Consider the following 22802-nt stretch of genomic DNA (forward strand, 5'->3'; position numbering starts at 1 on the left):
CAGTGGTTTGGGCTGCTGCCTTCGGCTCGGGTCATGATCTCAGGGTCCTGGGATCGAGCCCCGCATCGGGCTCTCTGCTCTGCGGGAAGCCTGCTTCCCTCTCTCTCTCTCTATCTCTGCCTGCCTCTCTGCCTACTTGTGATCTCTGTCTGTCAAATAAATAAATAAAATCTTTAAAAAAAAAAAAAAGTGGGAAAGATGGTTTTACAAACTATCAAAATACACTAATGGCCAACACTTAAAATTAAGAGTATTAACAAATAGCTAATATTCCTTCAAACACATCTATTTCAATATATAACACTATCTTGGGGCATACTAAATCTGCAAAGACTACACCACAACTAGGGGTTAGTAAGGAAGTAAGATACCAAGTTGAATCAGATCTTTTCTACATTTTAGAATATTAAAGGATGAAGAAATGATATATGCCTTTTTCCCCCCAGCTTTAGTTACATATGATAAAAACTCACCCATTTTAAGCGTTAATTTTGTGATTTTTAGCAAATTTATAGAATTGTGGAATCACCACCACAATCAAATTTGGGATTATCTCTATCATCTCCAAAGCTCCTAGGAGCCCCCTATGTATGTACTTAATCCTTCACTCCTACCTATAATTACACTCATCTGCTTTCCGTCTCTCTAAATGTCCCTTTTTTGAGTAATTCATTAAAACTGAAACACAGTATGTAGCCCCCTGTGTCTGGCTTCTTTTGCGTAATGTTTTCAAGGTTCACCCACATTGTAACCTATATCACAACTGGTGCCCGTTATAGCCGAACAGTACTCCGCTGTACACACAGACGTTTATCCACTCACCAGCTGACGGACATTTCAATTGTTCCCAGCTTCTGGCCATTATGAATAATGTTACTATGAACATTCACATCCAAGTCTTTGGACGTCTATTTTTCATTTTGCTTGGATATTCCTGTATTTTGGGGTCAAACAGTAACCCTGTCTTTAATATTTTGAAGAAATGCAAAACCATGGCTATACCATCTTAAACGTCCCCGCAGTGACTAAGGTTGCCAATTTCTCCACATCTTGCCAACACCTGTTACTGTCTTTTGATTACAGCCATTCTCCGGGGTTTGTGGTGGTATCTCATTGTGGTTTTAATCTACATTTCCCTAATGGACGGTGAGCATCTTTTCATGAGCTTATTAACCAACTGTATGTTTTCTCTGGTGAAATACATAATCAAGTCTTTTGCCCATTTTTAAACTACATTGTCTTATTACTACTGAGCTATGAGTTCTTTCTATTACCGAGTCTAACAATTCCGTTGTGATCAGGGATGATTTTGATCCTTTCTATTACTGAGCTCTGTATAATGGTACAGCATCTGATCTTAGTGAATGTTCCCTGTGTATTTGAAAAAATATGTCATTTGTCACTGTTGGGTACAGTGTTCAGCAGAGGTCAATGAAGTAAAATTGTGTGATAGTCTTGTTCACATCTTCTGTAGTCCTCCTAATTTCTAATTCTTCTGCCAACTATGGAGAAAGTCGTCCTAGAGTCTCCACCTTCCACTGTGGACTGGACTCCTTCCCCTTTCAGTTCCGCTGGCTTTTGCTCCAGGTGTTCCTGGGCTCTATGACTGTCTCACGCTTTGGATTACTGCGTTTTTTTATGATGAACTGACCTCTTAGCTCTATGAAATGTCCCTCTTCCTTTCAGTTGCCAGCCCATGCCCTGAAGTCTGCTTTGTCAGATAAGAATATATAGCCACTCCAACTTTTTCACAATTAGCATTTGCGTGGTTTGCCTTACTCTGGCCTTTTACTTTTAAATGATCCACGTCAGCACAGTTAAGGTAGATCTTGCCTTTTTTTTTTTTTTTTTAAATCTAATCTGACAATCTCTAACTTTTAATTAGAGTGTTCGGATAGGTACTGTCCAATAGGAGAGCCACTGGCCATATGCGGCTTCGTAAGTTCACTAAAATCTTAAAATTTTAAATTCAGATCCTAAAAAGCTCAGTATCTACGTACGACCACTAGCTATGCATGTGCTTGGGACAGTGTAGATACGGAACATGTCGACAGCAGAGTCCCGGTTCCGATCATTTATACTGAGTGCAATCAGCAGGGCTGGGCTTCCTGCTGTTTGCTGTCCGTCTCCCTTTTCTTTGTTCACCTCTCCTCCTTTCTGCCTCTCCTGAGACTGAAAACAAGCTATCCTGGCCCTTATTTTCACGACTGGCTTATCAACTGGATCTCTTTGTTTCTAAGACTGCTCTAGGGCAGTGGTTTTCAAGAGGGAGTCAATTCACCCCTCTGGGACATCCGGCAGTCTAGAGACATTTTGTTTCAATTCAGGGGGAGGGTGCTCCTGGAATCTCTTAGGTAGAAGCTAGAGATGTTGCAAAGCATGACACAATGTACAGGATAGCGCCCACAAGAAAGATTTAATGGATCCAAAACGTCAGTAGTGCCAAGCTTGAGAAATCTTGCCCTTTGGTTTACAAAATACATCTCGAACTTACCACTTCACATAGTGCAAGAATCTTACAGCATTACCAGAGGTGGGGAGGAGAGACGGTGAAACAGGTGATGGGGACTAAGGAGGGCACCTGTCATCATGAGCACCAGGTGATGTGTGGAACTGCTGAACCACTATATTGTACACCTGAAACTAATATGACACTATGTGTTAACTGATTAGAATGAAAATTAAAACTTAAAAAAAAAATCTTATAGATTATTTCATTTTCTCCTTTCTACCTTGTTATTATTGCCACATATCAACAGCTGTGATGTTGTGCTCAACCAATGTACCTCTCCGGGCTCAATTTTCCTTAGAACAAACCTGGGAATATCTACCTCACAGACGCTCTATGAGAATTAAAACAACATAAGCAAAGAGCTTAGCATTGCACCCATCCACTACAGGTGCTAACATCTCAGTAAGTGACTATGATACCTACTAAATGAAGACTGTAATTGATTTGAAATGAAATCGGAAGGACATACCTTAACAGAACCTAAGCCACCTACATTCACACATGGTGAAATGTCCTACAAACATCTCTCCTGTCGCTCTCCGCCTCCGAAATGCCGACAAGACTGCACCCTACTGGACTGGCTGGCAAAGTCTGATTCGGAAGAGAATTTCAAGAATCTTTTAGCCTCTGATATATAATCCCCTTTATTTACCTACATTTAATTGAAGACATCTGTAGGTGGTGCCACACAAAATGTAATTCAGACTTAGAAATGTCAATAAAAATGTCTGTAAGGAAGAGGGCCGATGTGAACCTAATAGGGGAGTGCACATCAGCAACCACAGAGCCACATGAAATTAGGAATATAATGGAAATATGTTGCCTGACTTGACGAGGTGATAAAAGCTCTTTTCCCATAAAGCTTAATGAGCTCTATTAGTCTTCAGCTTACAGGAATGTAAAAGGGTCAGCCCCACAGAGGGAAGTAACTGACTCTCCACACATGGCTCCATTCAAATGACAGCAGATCAAGTTACTGATGTAATTACTATAACCTGACAATTTCGTTAGATTCATGTGGCAGTTAACTGTTTAGGACTTACAACAAAGGGGCATGGCTCATTTGTACTAGTTTTGTGGACAAAGTGAAGTTTAAAGTAGTCTTCATTTTCTACTGCAAGACTCATGTATTTTATGGTCTCTACCAGATTTTTCTTTTAATCAAAATTAGGGAAGGTGTTTTGGTATTTACCATATGTGAAACTTTCCTTCTCCAGCTAAAACATGAGCGCAATGGCAAATTAAGCATTTGGGACTCCTAACACTCTCCTGCTTTGGCTTTACTTTGGCTTTCAGGCTCTGTGAGGTGGCAAAGGAACAGAATCCCGAGCTCAGTGCTGTTGAAAATTTGGGGTAGCAGCCACTAACTAACTAGGTCATCAGGAAGCCCCTGCAAAATTCCAACAGAAAGCCCTCAAAGTATATCCCAAATACTTCAAGTAAAGAAAAGCACACTGGTCATCTGTAATTTTGACTTTTTTTTTTCCTTTCCCAAGTCCATAAGCTCAGTAAGAAAAGAGATATTTAAACAAGGTAAAACACAACTCCAGATCATTAAGTGGAGAAAGCAGATCAGACAGAAATTGACAGAAACTATCACTAAAATTTGATCATACTTTCCCTCTACTTTTCACCAAAGAGAAAAGCTTTTGCACATAGATTCTCAATATTTAGCCAGATATAATTTAAAAAAATATATCTGTTCGGTATAACTCTAGCTGTACAGTTGGTAAACTCCAAGTCCTATCTATACCTGAGAGCGTCCAAAGACGAAAAAAGATGAAGATCCTGATCTTAAGTAGCTACAATCTTGCTAGAAAGACTGTTAACCATATCGAAACACAAATATCAGGCCTTGTGTGTTTTTAGCTGACCGCTGCCAAATTATAGGTAAAACCCTGTTCTCTGCAGCCTCAGCCTCACCCAGCTCAGTCATTCATTCATCCATCCATTCATTCAACAAATATTTACCCACAGCCTCCACTGTACTATTTACTATAAAACCAGACACACAGACGAAACAAGAAAAACAGGGTCCTCTCTCACTGGGCTTACATTTGAGAAAAGTCTATAGGTGAGGTCTATTTAGAAGGATATTTGCCCCAGGAGTGCCGCGGACAGCAAGCTCCCAGCCTCCTTACTCACGCCATGTCCAGGTAAACCAATCCAGCCTAAATGTCTTCTGCTCAAACCCATTCTTCCTGGTTTCCCCTCAGAGCTCTTGCTGAAATCAGAGTCCAACCTGAGACCTTAAGCGGCATTCTCTTCACCTAAGCTCCTGCAATTTCTCCCCACCCACCTTTTTCCTACAAAACTAGATCCTGTTTGCACATCAATCAAACCTGCCTGATGTACTTCCCAAACACTGATGACAAAAGCCACCGCTAAAAACCTACCAAGGTTTCTCGTCTCCCCATTGTGGCCCCTTCATGGAAAAGCAAAGGATCAAAAAATTTAACATCTTGTATGTCTTCTTTGTAACTAATTTCTGTATGCTTAAATTATATTTAAAATGAGATTTACAGGTATAACTTTACATCCTACTTCTATCACTGTTTTGTTCATCAACACTCATGAATATGTATATGCATAATCCCCATTTTAATGGCTGTCGATTCTATCCGTAATATGGCTGTCTGTACCATTATTTACTTGACCTTCTCCTACTGCTGGACATTTAGACTGTTTATAATTTTTTTTGCCATTACAAGTCATGCTATAATAAACATTTATGCAAGTTTTGTCCCCACTTCTCATTATTTCTCAGGCAGTGATTCTTAGCCTAGAATTACTGAGGCACACATCCCACAGATATGAATTTATACAGATGACCAAAGTGATTTCTCTAAAAGACAAAGTTTAAAAACATTCCATCCTATCGATCTTCCTAAGCATTCATTAGGAAAAAAAAAGCTATCTAAATAGGTAAGCAAGCATTTATCACTGTTCTTTTAAACTATACTTCTTTGATTACTTACAAGGTTAAACTCTTAAAACATTTATTACCATTGGTATTTCACCACACTATCTCATAAAATACAACCAAAAGTTATGGGAAATAAAGTAGTACATTTTAAAATTGATTCCAGGAGATCATTAAGTGTAATAACCTTATCACACCTTCCCCAAACTGCCTTCTATCTATATACGTTTTAATGAACAAAATTAAGGATTTTTTTTTTTAAGATTTTTAAATTTATTTGACAGAGAAAGACACAGGGAGAGAGGGATAACACTGCAGGGGGAGTGAGAGGGAGAAGCAGGCTTCCCGCTGAGCAGGGAGCCAGACGTGGGGCTCGATCCCAGGACTCCAGGATCATGACCTGAGCTGAAGGCAGGCACTTAACAACTGAGCCACCCAGGCACCCCCAAAATTACGGATTTTTAACAGAAGCAAATCTTACTTCTCAATCCTTTCCTCTGCGATACTTCCCATCTTACTATACTTATAAAAATGCTTCATCAACTAAAGAGTAAATTATATAATTTCTACTGTCTTCAAATTTCTTATGGTTTGCTTTTTTTATTGTTCTTGCAATAAACTTTATTTAAAATTCTATGTGACAGGCATTATGCTCAGTGTTTGTCACACACTATTTCATTTTGTTTTAATAACCATAAAATATCACCATTTCCATTTTTAGATTAACTAAAAGATGAAATGACTTGCTCATGAGCCGACATTTCAAAGCCCATAGTCTGTCCAAACAGAGCTTTGTTTCCCCCTTGATGCTGGATTATTTAGAAAATGTAACCAAACCTGGATGGCACTCTCTGGCCTCGTCAGTTTCCCCTGGCGATCATCAAACTGGTCTCTAAGAGTACTGAATGTGCCAGACTGGGCTACACTGTATACCCATAATGCTTCAGGAATTTCGTGAACACAGTGTCACAGAAGCAGAAAAGGGAACAATTGCCTCTCTGTGTAGAGGCAGAGAAGGGCCGGACAGTGGACAAAGCGTGTAGGCTCAACCTGAAGACGGACAGGATTTGGACAAGCTGGGAACGGGGAAGGGAACCTAAAGGCAATATAAACAGAAGCAGAAGGAAGAACCAAGGGAAGGCAGAGAAGAGCATCTTACTGTGTGCGGCTGCAGTGCAGCCCAAGAGAAAAATACGAAATATTGCTAAGGTTTGAGTAGCACTTGATTTACTAAACTCACTTGAACTCATGACCCTGGGATCAAGACCTGAGCCTCAGCTACCCAGGTGTCCCTGAGTAGCACTTTAAAAATGCTGCTAAGGAGGCGCCTGGGTGGCTTAGTGGGTTAAAGCCTCTGCCTTCGGCTCAGGTCATGATCCCAGGGTCCTGGTATCAAGCCCCGCATTGGGCTTTCTGCTCCACGGGGAGCCTGCTTCCCCCCACCCCCCCGCCCAATGCCTCTCTGCGTAATCTCTCTCTCTGTCAAATAAATAAAATCTTTTAAAAAAAATGCTGCTATGTTGACCTTCATTGGACAGGTAGGAATTATCATCTGCGTTTTTAAGGATAAGAAAATCCAGGCACAGGGAAGTTGCTATTTGCCCGGTGTGGCCAGTAAGGGAAGGAACGCTCTGAAACCCAGCTTTGCTTCTGAGATCAAGCATCTCGCACACACTCTGCTGCCTCCTCCGTCCTCCTCCTTCCTCCAAGCCTTACCCATCTTGTGTCCACGCACAGGTCAGGTGTTTTTCCTAAATATCTTTATACCACAGTGTTATCACTGGAAACCCAGCTCTACACTGCAGAACGAGTATGAGGACTCAAGGTGGCAGTGCACTGGGAAGGGGGGAGGGAAGGACCGGAGAGAAGTTGGGGAGGGAGACACAGGAAGGGAGCAAGCCTGCGTTTAAAAAAGGCTCAGTGACAGGTAAGTCCTTTGTTCTTCCCTTATCAATTCCGGGGTTTGAAAAAGAGCTCTCAAACCAACAAAAACTTGCCTGACAATAGCACCCCTCCCCGACGCCCCCCCACAACTCCTCCAGCTCTCAGTTAATGCCAGGGCAGTTAAGACGATTTGGCTAGCGTCAACAGTTACGTTACGAAACAGATACAATAAGGCTCTTTACAATGCAAGACTGATTTCAGTTTACTTAAAAAAAGAAAATGTCCTTAAAAGAAACAACGACCTGTTATGAAGGTGAGCAGTTCTGTAACTTACAGGATTTCTTATTCTAAAAAAAGTCCGTATTCATCTCATTACCATTATTGAAGAGTATGCGTTAAAACAAAATGATCACCTCTAAATTACCAAATAAGTGCCTAACAAAACATGCCAGTAGTGATGTTCCATTAGTGACCCTAGCATTAAGGTTAGGGAGTAAACTCTTACCTCCAGAGGGGAGCTGCAAAGGAACCTTGTAAACTGCAGAGTCACGTTTGAATATCAGGATCAGTTTCATCCAAGAAATGCGCAGCAAAAGACAACAAAAAAAAGGAAAAATTATTATTACATATCTTTTCAATAACAGCATCTAAAGTAAACTTTAAAGTCTGCAAAATTAACATTTTTGATATATTGTGTAGTTCATCCACAGAGTATAGAAAAGTTCAATCTATCCCAAAGTTGGTATCCAGCTATTTGAATTAAATAAAATCTGTATAAAAAATGAATTAAAGCCCAACAAATTATTCTTAAAAGCTTTCCTTTGTTAAGGTTTCATCTTACAACCCCTACATAATATCACATCCTCCACAGCAATCTTCCTGACAATGAATGCCACAGGCAAAATTAAGTCAAGGCCAAGAGAAGGCAAAGATAGAAACCAAAGGGGAACCAAGAAAAGAAATAAAAAGTCAAGACCAGGCAAGGAGGCTGGGGAGCGAGAGGGAAAGGAGGAGAGGCCGCCCACGCTGGGGCCCGGCCACAGCGCTCACCCCATTCTCTCTCTGCACACATGCCTCCTTGCTCTCTTTCCTAGCTCTTTCTCGGACACATGTCAAGGCTTACAGAATTTCATCTGAAACTAAGTGTTATACATGCCATTGCTCAGCATTTAAATAAAGAAACATCCATTTTGGCGGGGCAGGGAGGAGCCAGGAACAAATGACAAAGCAAACCCCAGCTCAGCTCTGGAGTGAGGACTGTCACGTGACTCCGCAGACAGTCGTGATGATAATTCACAATGTTTTTTAGCTGTTATTTATAAAATCAACATTTCAAATCCTTTGAGAGTTACTGGAGTAGTAAAATACCCATAGTATAAACTCTTGATCTTTCTAAATGCAAAATAACTACAATAAAATGCAGTAACAGGCTTGTTTCCAAGCACTCTTGAACTTCCTCTCCACAACAAAGCTAGCTAGTACTCACAGGGAATACAAATAACTTGATTCTCTTTTAGAGATACACATTGAAATATTTCTCAATGAAATTACATGATGCCTGGGATTTCCTTCAAAATCACTGGGGGCTGTCAGGAGGGAACTATTGTAGGATAGTGTGTAGATCAAATAAGACTTGCCATTATATTAAACTGGTGAGGACAAGAGATGAATATATGCAGATTCATTACAGAACTCTTTATACTTTGTGAATATTTCTAGTTTTCTATAATAAAGTTTAAAAAGTATATCAGACACTTCCTCCCCACAAAGCTAAAGCAAATATATTTGTAAAATGTTACTAGTGCACACCAAAGCCATGTAATTAACTACTATCATTCAGGTCCCGTTACTTAAGTAACCTTTCTCTTAATTTAAATATCAATATACAATTTGATTATATTAACTGTTAAGAGAACTTTCTGAAAGTGCAAGATATACCAAAATTTTAAGTTTTCATAATGCTGATATGTAACAAATTAATTCTGTTGAAATTTAAAGGGCAACCTTGTGATCTTGGATTATTTTCACAGTAGTCCAACACAAGACTATCCCTACCCTTCCTCCCAGGACAAAAGAGAAAGAACTGAAAGACTAGCCAGTTTTAACAGTGGAGAAAAATGAGGTATGGAGAATTTTTATCTCAAAATGAGAAATAGGCTCTTGCCCGGTTTCTGGCCATTATGTGCATATTACTGACGTGGTACGCATTATACTTTAGGACTTAGAAGTAGTTCTGGTTCAGTAGTAACTGATATGTCAGGATGGAAGTCACTTGACTTTAAATAACAATCAAAAGAAACACATAATTACTCTCCAAGAAAATGAGGGTCTCCCTGTGGATCCAGTAACTGACACACACCTTTGTCACATGTGCATATAACATTCCTATCACGGCTTTTTCAAAATAGACCTAAAAATTTCTATGCTGCTTGAAGCTGCCAAAACATGAAGTACATAGTAGAAGTTCTCAATTCCCAAACCAGTAAAAACAGAATAACATATCACAAGGTGCACATTCACTCTCCTACTCAAAGGACATGAAAAAGTCAAAAAATGCTATTTCTCGATTAGTACACCAGAAAACCCACGGCTAGTTCCCTTCAGTTAATTAGTTAGTAAATTTTCATTGTGAAATGACACATATTATATTCAACACAAATGGTAATACTTTGAAAAAGAACTATAAAAAAGCAAATTAATTACAAAATATATTTGTACATACACTCTGACAGTAGAAATAGATGCCTTTTAAGAGATACCATCAGAATGTCTGATCAGTATAAAAATGGCTCAATGATGCTGTTACAACAAAAAAGAGTATGGCCACAGTCTATAGTCCACATTAACACCACTTTTCTAACATAGTTATACTAATATGGCTACTTAAAAAATATGTTATGGGCATAGTTAAGTTAGTAAGTTTAAGGGAAAGATCCTATTTTAGATATTTAGGCAAAATGTTGAGAAACTAAAGAACTTAATATGTTTACAAAACATCTTACTGATTTTACAGACAGGAATATACTTCATCATTCTAGAAACAACTGAAAATAAATATAGCCACAGTTTTTATCTATTTTATCTATCTTATTTTATCTATTTTAAAGACTACTTCTAAGACATGTTGATTTAATACAGCTGAAAATAGGAACAACCTCCTCGACATCTGGCTTTTCAAACGCAAACAGGTTTCTCGTTACAAAATCAGTAACATTATTACCTGGACTCACTTGCTAAAATTCATAAAAATGCCATCAATTATCTCATCTACTCTTGAATTTTTAAAAAAGATTTTATTTTTTTGATAGAAAGCAAGAGAGCATAAGCAGGGGGAGCAGCAGAGAGAGGGAGAAGTAGGCTCCCTCCTGAGCTGGATCCCAGGACCCTGGGATCATGACCTGAGGAAGGCAGACGCTTCACAGACTGAGCCACGCAGACGCTCCTGAATTTTTTTTTAAATAAGAAGAAGTACGTTCCGTATTTAGCATTCAGGCATAAAGGGTATCAGTACTATTTTAAAAAACCTTTCAGGCCTCTAAAAAGGGAAAAAGGATAGACCCAGATCAGTTCTCGTGTTCCACACTCCTTACTGACCTTGCTTCTCTTAAGTATTCTTACCACCTCCAGCTCCATCCGTAGCCTACGTCGTAACACCCTCTCATTCCTTCCAGAAAAGCACTTAGCGCTTACCAAAATTTTCTCAACCGTTTTCCAAGCACAAAATTGTAGCTAAACTTCCTGTCAGTTATGATCAGGAAGTTCTTTCTTTTTCCAAGACTTGTTATTAACCATGCCAGTTATGTGGGGGGTGGGGGGGGGGCTAGGGGGGGCTGGAGGGGGGGAGGAGGGGAGGGGAAGGAGGCCAGAAGGAGAGAAGAATGCACACCACTGGTTTTGTCAAAACAGCCTGGCAAAACTATGATCGACCATTTATCTTTGCAGTAGAAAACATTCAACATGTAAGTAATATAAGCTACTATATTCCTGAAATGCCTTTTCTTTTTAATAAGGAACCATGTTAAATCCTATATTTTAACAAAAAAGGAAACATTAAACAGCAAATTTTTATAAGGCATAAATTTTTTTTTTTTTTTCCTAAATCAAAGAGTTATGCCTACTTGTCAAAGTGGAGTTCAAGTCTTTCACGTAACTGTTCACACCGATTACCCCAAGTGTCCCCGCATTAACCAAATACCGCCGCTGCTGCTGCTTCCTTGAGCTTTCACCCCGGCACATGGCACTTACAAACTGTCAGGGGACAAGTCTAACGACTTAAGGCTATAACCTAACAAAATCTTTATTTAAAACCTTTATCATACCTCCATGTAAGATGCTAAGTTTTCCTCCCAGGAATTTGGCAGTTTTGATTCAGTTAAGAGTCTAAATTAAGTTAATTGAGGCTCCCTTTCCATTCTCCCACAACCGCTGGTACATATTCGGTACTATATTTGGAAACTGACTGTTTTAAGGCAGTGCAGGAACTAAGTTTTGTTAAGAATGTGTTTCTCGTGAATCTCCAACTCTTAGACATTAATCTGATTCTACAGAAGAAAAGAGTTTTATTATTTCATTTCACTGCAGAAAAACAAAACCTTCAAAAGCAGCCTACATAGCTAACACCCATTTAACAAGTCATCCAGAGAATGGAATTAAATCTGTACTTAGCAGGCAGTGACAGCTAAGGTCTGAGGACAAAGATCCTGTTTACCCTGACTTTAGTGGGGGGAGAAAACAGAACAGATTCAAGCAATCCTTAACTTCCTTTCTAGAGTTGCTCTCTAATCCACCAGCCGGCAAGTGGCTGAAGGGAGTAACACTTGCACTGGCTTATTTGGTTAGACCTAGAGCCCTTGGACTAGCCATTAAGCTTCAATAAATCTTAAAAGATGACAAAGAAAATCATACTTACATCCTAATGTATTTAAATCTATGTCCCTTAAGCCACTAAATGCCCTTCTTTTGTCAACAGAAAGAAAGAACAATGATCTAAGAGTCGATCTGGAATCTCACTAGATTCATCCACTTGAGTGAGTACCTTCAATTATTGGGGCCTTAGTTTTTTATCTGTAAAATGATTTCAGCCAAACCAGTTTCACCAAAAGGTACTGTGGCACACCAAGTTCCTGAGGCACTCTCTAAAACATGACTCCACGGCCACAGAGGTTCAAGAAATGCTGCGTATTATTGCCGCCTCACTTCCCCCTTCCTCATCCTAGAGAATTATAAGGTACACTGACAAATTGAAGGCTTCAAGAATTCCTGCCATTAAAAACAAAAACAAACCCTACAAGATGAGTAAGTTCTGTGGATTGAAAACACAGCATTGTAATCGTGTGTGGTAACAACACTGTACAATATAGTACAAGTTGCTTTAAAAGAAAAAACCCAAGTAGATCAATCTTAAGTGTTTTCATGACAAAACAGAAATGGTACCTATGTGATATAATCAAGGTATTAGCTGGCACTATGGTGGTAATCACGCTGCAGTATATGGGTTTCAAAGCAGCATGTTGTAGACCTCACACAATACTCTATTGTCAACTATATCTCAACAAAGTTAGAAAAACAAAAACTCTTCAACTTTATTTTATCTAGTGCTTTCCAAAGCTACATGACCAGAAAGTTTTGTTTTTTGGTTTGTTTTTAATTTCGCATAACATTTAGTAACATTCTATAGAATATTCTACAAAACTCATCCTGGGAAACACTACCAGCTCTGATTCAGTTTCCCCAATCTGTATTTAATAAAAATGCTCACAAAAAATATTCCATACGCCTTTTTATAGTATGAAAAGTCTAATACAAACTATCAGTGAATTACTGGTCCCCTTTTCCCTCCTTTTAAGAGGTACGGTTCCTATCCAAAATTACCCCTCCTAGTGTAAGATTTCGCACTTTAGATTGGTGAGCGGCCTAATGCTCAAGCCAACACCACGGAAGGGACTAGAATAAAATGCCTCTTGAAAGACTGTAATGTCTTCCCAGAATCACAAAAGTCCGTAACACTCTACAAAGAGCTCCACAGCTTTCGCTGTGTTGAGTCCGGTTAGCTAATGCATGCCCTAAGAAGTGAGCTACTTTGATGCATACTCTTTTACTACTTGCCAATTTCTAAGAGCCGTAGAGATTTGGGCAATAACTAAGTCATTCATTACCACCTATCTCACTGCACGTATTCACTATAATGACAGTTGTACGTCTTACAGTGACTTTGTATCTATTAAAACAAATAATATATATTTGAACATATTAAAATTTTACTTACTATTTACTACCTCAAGTTATGGTGCTTCCATTTCTAAAATTAAATGGTGAAGACTGAAAGATGAATCTATAATCTGGTGAGAATATAATTCTACAGGCTTTTCTTTCCAATCTGCGATCTGCGGTGGAACCACCACCAAGAAGCAGATTTTCGTGAAAACCCTTACAGGGAAGACCATCACTCTCAAGGTTGAACCCTTAGATACAATAGAAGATGTGAAGGCCAAGATTCAGGATAAGGAAGGAATTCCTCCTGATCAGCAGAGACCGATCTTTGCTGGCAAGCTATTGGAAGATGGACATACTCTGCCTGGTTACAATGCTCAAAAGGAGTCTGCTCTTCATTTTGTGCTGGTGCTAAGAAAAGGAAGAGGAAGTCTTATACCACTCCCTAGAATAAGAGAAAGAAGGTTAAATTGGCCATCCTGAAATACAATAAGGTGGATGAGAATGGAAAAATCCGTCGCCTTCGTCAGAGTGCCCTTCAGACTGAGTATGGTGCTGGAGTTTTTATGGCTGGCCAGCTGGACAGACATTATTGTGGCAAATGTTGTCTGAAGTATTGCTTCGACAAACCAGAAGACAAACAATTGTATATGAGTTAATAATAAAAGACATGAACTAAAAAAACAAACATACATATATATAAATATATAAAATATATATAAATACATATTTATATATAAATATAAATTATATAAATTATTTTATATAAATATATTTTTGAATTATATATTTTTATTATTAAATGTTTAAAATATTATTTAAATATTTTTTAATATTTTAAATATTTAATTTTTTTTTAATTTATTTATTTAACAGAGAGATCACAAGTAGGCAGAGAGGCAGGCAGAGAGAGAGGAAGGGAAGCAGATCCCCTGCTGAGCAGAGAGCCCGATGTGGGACTCAATCCCAGGACCCCGAGATCATGACCAGAGCCGAAGGCAGTGGCTCAACCCACTGAGCCACCGAGGTGCCCAATATTTAATTTTTTAATTTAATTTTTATTTTTATTAATTTTTATTTTTGATTTTTAAATTTTAATTAATTTTTAATTTTAATTTTTAAATACTTTAAAATATTTTATATTTTAAATATATTTATATTTTATTTAATATTTTAAATGTTTTAAAAATTAATTTAAATATTTAAAAATAAATATTAAAAATTATATAACATATTTATATATATTATATATATATAAAATTCTGCAGCTTGAAGAGCTCCAAGAGAATGGAATTTAAAAGACTTTCATTGTTTTACAAAACTATCAGCACCATAAACAGAGGTCATATCAAAGGGCAAAGAAAAGTTCTTGACCAAGTCACCAAAATGAACACCTACTAAAAAAAGACTCCTGTGTTGGTGACATCATGTGCGGAGTCCAGAATCATGGGGCTTCTCTAATGGAGGAATCTTTTGGGGGCACCTGGGTGGTTCAAATGGTTAAGGGTCTGCCTTCAGCTCAGATCCTGATCTTGGGTCCCTGGGATCGAGCCTGCTTGTACATGTGCCTGTGTGCTCTCTATCAGTTAAATAAATAAATATATAAATTAAAAAAAAAAAATCATTCCACCACAAGACCTAATAACCTGAAGGCAAGCTTGTTTACAACACTTACATTAAGGACTAGCACAAAATATTAAAATAGATAATAATAAATGTAGAAATAATTTAAGTGTGTTTATGAAGAAAAATATCTTGGGTTTTTTTTTTTTTTAATGAACATTGGGAAACTATACAATAAGAAAAATCTTTAAACCTTTTGTTCTCTTAATCTGTAAACTAAGTGGGGAGGCGTCAAAACTGCATTCTTCTCACTGTAACATTTTCTTAAGTACTGCATACAGGTTATTTCCAGATTGTGAAAGGACCCCTAGCCAGAGAATATAGAAAATTCTTAGCAATCAATAAGGAGAAAAGAGAAAGCCTGATTTTTTTAAAGGTGAGACAGACTCTTCAACAGGCACTTTCCAAAAATGAGGACATTCAAACGGCTCATACATTCATGAAAAGGTGCTTGGCAAAAGGCAAAGTTAAACTTCAATATAACACCACTAAAGATACCCACCAGAGAGGCTGGTTAAAATGTCGTACACTACCAAGCGTTGGTGAGAATGAGGCAATAAGAATTCTCGTAAGGTCCAACCACTACAAAAAATGGGCTGTATTCACAAAAGCTAAGATATCTTTACGCTACAATGTTTTTTAATTAATTAATTTATTTATTTGACAGACAGAGCTCACAAGTAGGCAGAGAAGCAGGCAGAAAGAGAGAAAGGGAAGCAGGCTCTCTGTGGAGCAGAGAGCCTGATACGGGGCTCGATCCCAGGACCCTGGGATCGTGACCCGAGCCGAAGGCAGCGGCCCAACCCACTGAGCCACCCAGGCACCCTCTTTACGCTACAATTGAGGGATAATTCCTAAGTATATACCCAAGAGAAATGAGTGTCATGTCCATCAAAAGACAGGCAGAAGAATGTTCATTGCAACTTTTTTCATTATAGCCCCAAACTGGAAGCCATCCGCATGCCCATCAGCAGAAGAAAGGACTTACTGTCCGCCACCCACACCACAGAAGACTGCACAGTACTTAGAGAAAACTGCTCCCGTATGCAGCACACGTGACTCTCACAACAGATGCTGAGCAAGAAGGTGACACAGAAGAGTATATGTCGCATGATTACATGTATATGAAGCTCAAGAACATCTTAGGGTCCAAAGAGGAGCTGCCTCTGGGTGAGAGTGTACTGACTGGAAAAGGAGCCTTCTGAAATGCTGAAAATGTTCTTTTTTAATCCAAGTGGTAGTTAAGGTGCATATACAAATGTAACATTTCATTAAGTTACACACTTAAAATTTGTGAGCTTTGCTGTATATAAATATAAAAATTAAATTCAAAAAAGAAAATAAAAGGAAAAAACTACGAGTGAGCTCCTCCTGTGGATTTTTCCTAAAAATTATTTAAGCCATAGAACTTTATGGTTAAAAGGAATTTGGTAATGATCTAGTCCAGCTCCTCTAGCTTGCGTCCGGATAAACTGAGGCCCACACGTGAAACACCCGGTAGTCCGTTAGCAGCAAAACTAGAAGCCTTTCTAGGTTCTTGCTCCCCTTCCATTAAACCAAGGATTCATCACCACCATTAATCAAACTCACACAAAAGCAGTAACACCCAGAGATACCAAATCTCCATATTATAAAACAGAACTAAGATATGATGACAAATGTTCACGTAACAAGGAAACAAAGCAGCTAAGAAGTCTATAGCAGAATGCCTGTTTATGATAATGGCAAATTCAGCCAACAAATGGCAAGAAGGCAGGGTTTTAAAAATATGTTCACAAGCAACATAAATGAGGAAGACATCCTGTGTCCCGTTTCCCGGCCTTGCCAGTGCCAGTCCTTACATGAGCCGCTCACGCCTCTCCCGTGGCCCTGAAACGTACCTTCCGACAACACACACAGGCCTGTGCTCTTCAGGCAGGGGTCTGCCAAGGGGCCCCTCCCCTCAGAGCCTCTTCCCGACGTCCTTCCTTAACCATCACAACCACCACTCTCTAACCCTCCCCTTTTCGTCACCAACTGTTACCCCCCATTACTCCGATAACATACCGCACATACTTTGTATCTCCCTCACCGGTATGTAATCTGAGGGTAAGAAATTTCTGTCTTGTTCACTGTGTTGTACCCCTGGAGTCTAAAATAATGCCTGGCGCACAGTAGGAACTCAGTATTTGCTGCTTAAGTGCCCACATGCATTCACGCATGACTTGAATCAATCATGAACAAATACATGAATATTCATAGTCTCCCCTTTTTCCCTATGTCTCTTCATGGCCCCTGGCTACTCTGTAGAACTGGGTCCCACCGGGTCAAGGTGAAATGCCATAACTAGAGAGAAGCAGTCACCAGTAACCAAGAACTGCTATCACTGAAGAAACCACCTGTGCCCTGCTCCTTTGATCTTCCCAGGAGTCCAGAAACACCTTTAATCTCCTGCAGAGAAACTTCCAGTAAGTACTTCTGAGGAACAGCTACTCAAGAGACTGAGGACAAAACCAGGTGTCATTAAAGGACACTAAGTTGGGCAAAAGGATTCAAACTGACCTTGAAAAACTGGGTGTCTTTCAAAATCTGAATGACCTGAATTAAAGGATAAGTAGAAAATACAAAGCCTAGAAATAAAAATTAGCAGGAAACCACAACTGAGACAAAATTATAAAAGCCCTCTGGTCAAAATACTAAGAAACAAATATATTATCAGTAATTTAATCATTATTAAAAACAAACAGTTGATTTTATTAACAAATATTAATAATGGCTATAGGTACTTCTTACATACTTATCAAATCAACTGATTCCAAGCAAGATCACATATCTCCACATCATACCAGGTACATATATACCCAATAATTTTTTTTAATTTTTATTTATTTGAGAGGGGGCAGGGGGTGAGAGGGTTGGGGGAGGGACAGAGGGAAAGGGAGAAAAGCAGACACCCTGCTGAGCTAGAAGCCCAACATGGGGTTCGATCCCATGACCTGGGGGTGAAATCAAGACCGGAATGCTCAGCTGACTTAGCCACCCAGGCTCAGGTACTATTAATATGAAAATTATTTCCAATAATTTTTAATATTGGTATTTTAACATTTTTAACATTAATGCAAACCTATATAGGATGTTTAGTAAAGTATTTTTTAAGCAATTTTTTTAAGAATTTTATTTATTAATTTGAGACAGAGAGATACAGAGAGAGGGAAAGCACGAGCAAGGGAGAGGCAGACAGAGAGAGAGAAGCAGACTCCCTGCTGAGCAGCGAGCCCGATGTGGGGCTCGATCCCATGACACTGGGATCATGATCTAAGCCCAAGGCAGACACTTCATCATCTGAGCCACTCAGGCACTCCTATTAAAGTATTATAAAATCCATTTTATTTGTTAAATAAAATGAGCAAAGGACCATGTTGTACTCATGTAAGTATCCTTAGGACCTACCACAGTGACAGAATTCAATGTTTATACGATTAGTTGAATAGAAAAATCACCGTCTTCCACAGCTCAGAAAAAAGGAACATGGAGCCATTCTAAATATAAAATTTTGCACTATTTCTAGAATGACTGTCACAGAAAAACATGTAACACACACATCAGTATTTACAGACCCACACAAATATATCCCCCATTTCCCTTAAAGGCAGAATTATGCTCTGGATAAATAATCAGGCATGTATATTTTTTTTAACCTTTACAACTACTAACTACTAACTAGAATAAAATCAACTACTTTTTAATCATGCAAGTAGTTACCTAAAATTATTTGGCATAGCGAATGAATTACCAGAGCAAAAACAAACTTTCCTGGTTTAGACTAGTTATCAATAGGCAGTACTGTTCACTTGTCAAGTCACTACCAGGAGGTCATAAAACTTGAGGCTCCGCAGATTTAATGGCAAAAGCAGACCTAGCACACAAGAGCTGAAGACGAATGGTGGTCACGACAAGATTATTCCTATCACCTGAGCTTTGCACTCACTAAAATGTGCTTAACTCACTGTAGGTAAATTTCTCAACACTCTCCTTCAGGAAATTCAAAACAGCTTTTACTTATTAGAGAAGGACAATTGTCAGGAGCTTTTGACATCATCTGAATTCTCCTTTCACTTCAGGAGCTGAGTTTCACAAACATTACTTTCTGAGTAGTTTTCCACTGGCAACAAGTGAGCTCTCTTTCCAGCTGTTTCTCAAGAATAGGCAACTGGGCGGCTCGTTCACGCAGTGTGCGTTCACGGGGCAACTACTCTGGTCCAGACACTCTGCTGGGCATCGTGTATTTCTTCTGATTCTGGAACCATATTTTTACAGGTAGGTAAAACAGGATGAAGTATACCATAGATTATGGTAGACTAATGAGCTAATTTTTCAAAAGTAGAGATATACCCTAAAGAATAAGCAAGAATCTCTATCACAAGAATGAAAGAAGAAATAAAAATGGCAGAAGCGTGCAGTTCCTTTCCCACTGTAAGCAAAGCAGGTAAGAAATACATGTACAAATCTTCACCAACTAATCCCTTTTATAAGTTTTATGCAGTATATGAGATTTTAAAGACTCAAATTACATATCGATGAACCAAACTGGTTTTGAACTTTTTTCCTTTGAAAGAACTAACTCAAATTTAGTATTAAAATTTCAAATGTGTGATCTTTTAATTCCAACAAATATTGGAATTACAATGGAAAAACAAAACAAAAGAGAAAAAGAAAATTTCATTTGCAAAGGCTGCCAGGATGGGCAAGAAGAATCCCTTACTTGCCCTTGACCTCAGGATTCACTGACGGTTCCTAATGGTTTACAATCAATGCATCCCAACGACCAAAGTTTAGTCAATGATTATCTTGATGGCAAACCCCACTGTACTCTCCCCCGTGTTTACAAATGAGGAACCTCAAAATAAAGCAGAGGAATCAGAAACTTGCTCAAAGCCACAGAGATACAGTAAGTGGGCAAGCTTTTTTTTTTTTTTTCCCCTTTATTGCTCTCTCCTGGGGTTTTGTCTTCAGTTTCAATGTCTGAAATTCTGGAGTAGCTTGATAACGGACTGCTAGTTATGTAAGTGTAGCAGTACAGAAAACAAACAGTAGACAAAAATAGTACAGCAGAGTTTGTCACGAGGATTAAATAAAGGTAAAGGTGCTTGGTTAAATAATCATTGACTAAACTTTGGTTGCTAGAATGCAGGTGACCATAAAGCGTCAGGAATCCTCAGAGAATACTGAGGTCAAGGACAAATAAAGCAGGAATGCAGAGTCAGGTTAACCAAGAATCCACATCCAGGGCGCCTGGGTGGCTCAGCTTGTTAGGCCTCCGACTCTTGGTCTCAGCTCAGATGGTGATCTCAGGAGTCATGGGATCGAGCCCTGCTGGGGGCTCCCAGCTCAGCAAGGAGTCTGCTCAAAGAATCTCTTCCTCTGCCCCTCTGCCCACGCGCACACATCCTCTCTCTCAAATAAGCAACTGTTAAAAAAAAAAAACAACCCCACATCCATTCATGCCAAACACTCCCCTTGACAGCCTAGCATTCCACGTCACTGCCCTATCCCTCAGGTTTCAGAAAACAATGTAAGCCCGTATAGTAACTGTGAGAGTTCCTGTCACACTTACATAACTAGCAGTCCGTTACCAAGCTGCTCCAAAATATCCGATACTTAAAGACAAAACCCCAGAAGAGAACAAGAAGGTCAAAATGAGGATGCAAAACAGAATGTTTACATCCCCAACTCTCAGAGTATTTATTCTAAGCTCCATTTTCCGTTTTCCTCCTGACTACTACTTCACTAACAATAAACTTAGCCATCTAGTTTCCAAGCCAATAATTAATATTTCCACTCCTCCCTTATACCTGCTCTACTTTTCCTTAATACTTATCCCCTGCTAACCTACTATATCATTTACCAATTTATTACACTTATAGTTTAAAGGACTGTCTCTGACCACCTACTCCCACCTCTGAATGTGGGCCCCACAAGAGCAAGGGATCTTCCTGTGACTAACTCACTCATTTGCTAACTGTACCAGGTGCTTCTGGAAGAGCACGTGGCACACAGAAGTGCTCAATAAACATTTTAACAAAACATCAAGAAAAAAAATTTTTTTTTAATTTAAAAAAATTTTTTTAAAAATCAAGAAACCACAAATTCGAAAGACAAAGAATGATCAAACTAGACAAACTAATACAGTTAATGACCGACAGCAAAAAAAAAAAAAAAGGAAGAAAAGGAAGTAAAAAAAAAAAGGAAGAAAGATTAAAACAGAGAAACACTTGAGAGTAAAAAGGAGTCCTCGAGGGCATGTGCCACAGCAAACACGGCAAGCATAGAACGTTTCGGAGGGACTATAAGAACCACTAACAACAGGCAAGTCCTGCTCAGTATCCTGTGTGAGAAGGCAGGTAAAAACACCATACATTTGGGAAAGGAGATCATTTTAACTGATTAGAGTACATAAAACCTTAGCAACAAAAATGTTCTAATTATTGGAAAATCTGCTTATGCTGAACGTTTCATTCACTGATGTCAGTTATTCTCTATAAATTGAATACTTGGGCCCATTTTCACTTTTTCATAAATGAGCACCATGGTCTAGCATAAAAAACACGGAAACTTGCAGACACTGCTCTGCCTCTAACCACTACGTTATCTTGGACAACCTACTTTAATTCTCTACATAAGAGAATTTACACAATCAGTAAGGTCTTTCATTTCTAATGTCGTATAATACTATGATTTTATAATCTGAGATAAGTTGTAGATATTATTGACAAAATACAATTTAAGGAAAAAATGTTTTTATTTAAGATTCATTTATTTTAGGGAGAGAAAGCAAGAGAGACAGTGCAGGGGAGAGGGGCAAAAGGAAAGGGAAAGGGGGGGGAGAGAGGGAGAGGGAGAGAGAGAGAGAGAGAGAGAGAGAGAGAATATCAAGCATATCCCCCACTGAGCACAGAGCCCGATATGGAGCTCAATTTAGGACCCTGAGACCAGGACCCGAGCCAAAAGCAAGAGTCAGACACTTAATCACCTGAGCCACCCAGGCACTCCTTCAGGGAAAACATTCTTAGTGATAGCTGTAACTCCACCCCTTTGCATCTCCCCTCAAATTAATAATATCCTGGGGATATAATCATGCCTCTGTACTAATATATTTAGGTAAGTGATTCAAAAGCTTTAGTAATGTAACTTCTACTAGTGAAAAATGTCTTGAAACAAACTTAAGACACACTACAATACTAAACTCCCTTTATTTAGGGGCTGTTCGTAAAAAAGTGACTTTTTTAATTGATTGGACAAATAACCATCTAAGCCTTCTCCTTTATTCACTCAAGTTCTCCCGGCCTTAAAAATAAATAACAAATGGGGTGCCTGGGTGGCTCAGTGGGTTAAGCCGCTGCCTTCAGCTCAGGTCATGATCTCAGGGTCTTGGGATCGAGTCCCGCATCGGGCTCTCTGCTCAGCGGGGAGCCCGCTTCCCTCTCTCTCTCTCTGCCTGCCTCTCCATCTACTTGTGATTTCTCTCTGTCAAATAAATAAATAAAATCTTTAAAAAAATAAATAAATAAATAAATAAATAAATAACAAATATTTCAAAATGCTGAGAACTTGCCATCATTCAAATTCTGTATTCAAATTATGTAACAGTTCGTTATATAATAGTACATGCCT

At 38.9% G+C, this 22802-nt stretch overlaps 1 protein-coding gene and 1 pseudogene across 9 annotated transcripts in view; one reads left to right on the plus strand and one right to left on the minus strand.

The window, feature by feature from the left end:
* The window catches only part of ATE1 (arginyltransferase 1), a 166142-nt gene that overhangs the window by 109315 nt on the left and 34025 nt on the right, over positions 1-22802 (minus strand). For all 9 annotated transcript variants that reach the window (XR_009404025.1, XM_059398722.1, XM_059398721.1 and 6 more), the window contains one exon: positions 7825-7857. Coding sequence is in view for 8 of the 9 variants with exons in the window: in XM_059398722.1 (XP_059254705.1) it covers positions 7825-7857 (33 nt within the window). In the remaining variant the exon portion in view is untranslated. The remainder of the gene's footprint in view (positions 1-7824; positions 7858-22802) is intronic.
* Positions 12611-14188, plus strand: LOC132015482 (ubiquitin-ribosomal protein eS31 fusion protein-like; annotated as a pseudogene).

Source organism: Mustela nigripes, chromosome 4, assembly GCF_022355385.1.
Source record: "Mustela nigripes isolate SB6536 chromosome 4, MUSNIG.SB6536, whole genome shotgun sequence".
Taxonomy (NCBI): domain Eukaryota; kingdom Metazoa; phylum Chordata; class Mammalia; order Carnivora; family Mustelidae; genus Mustela; species Mustela nigripes.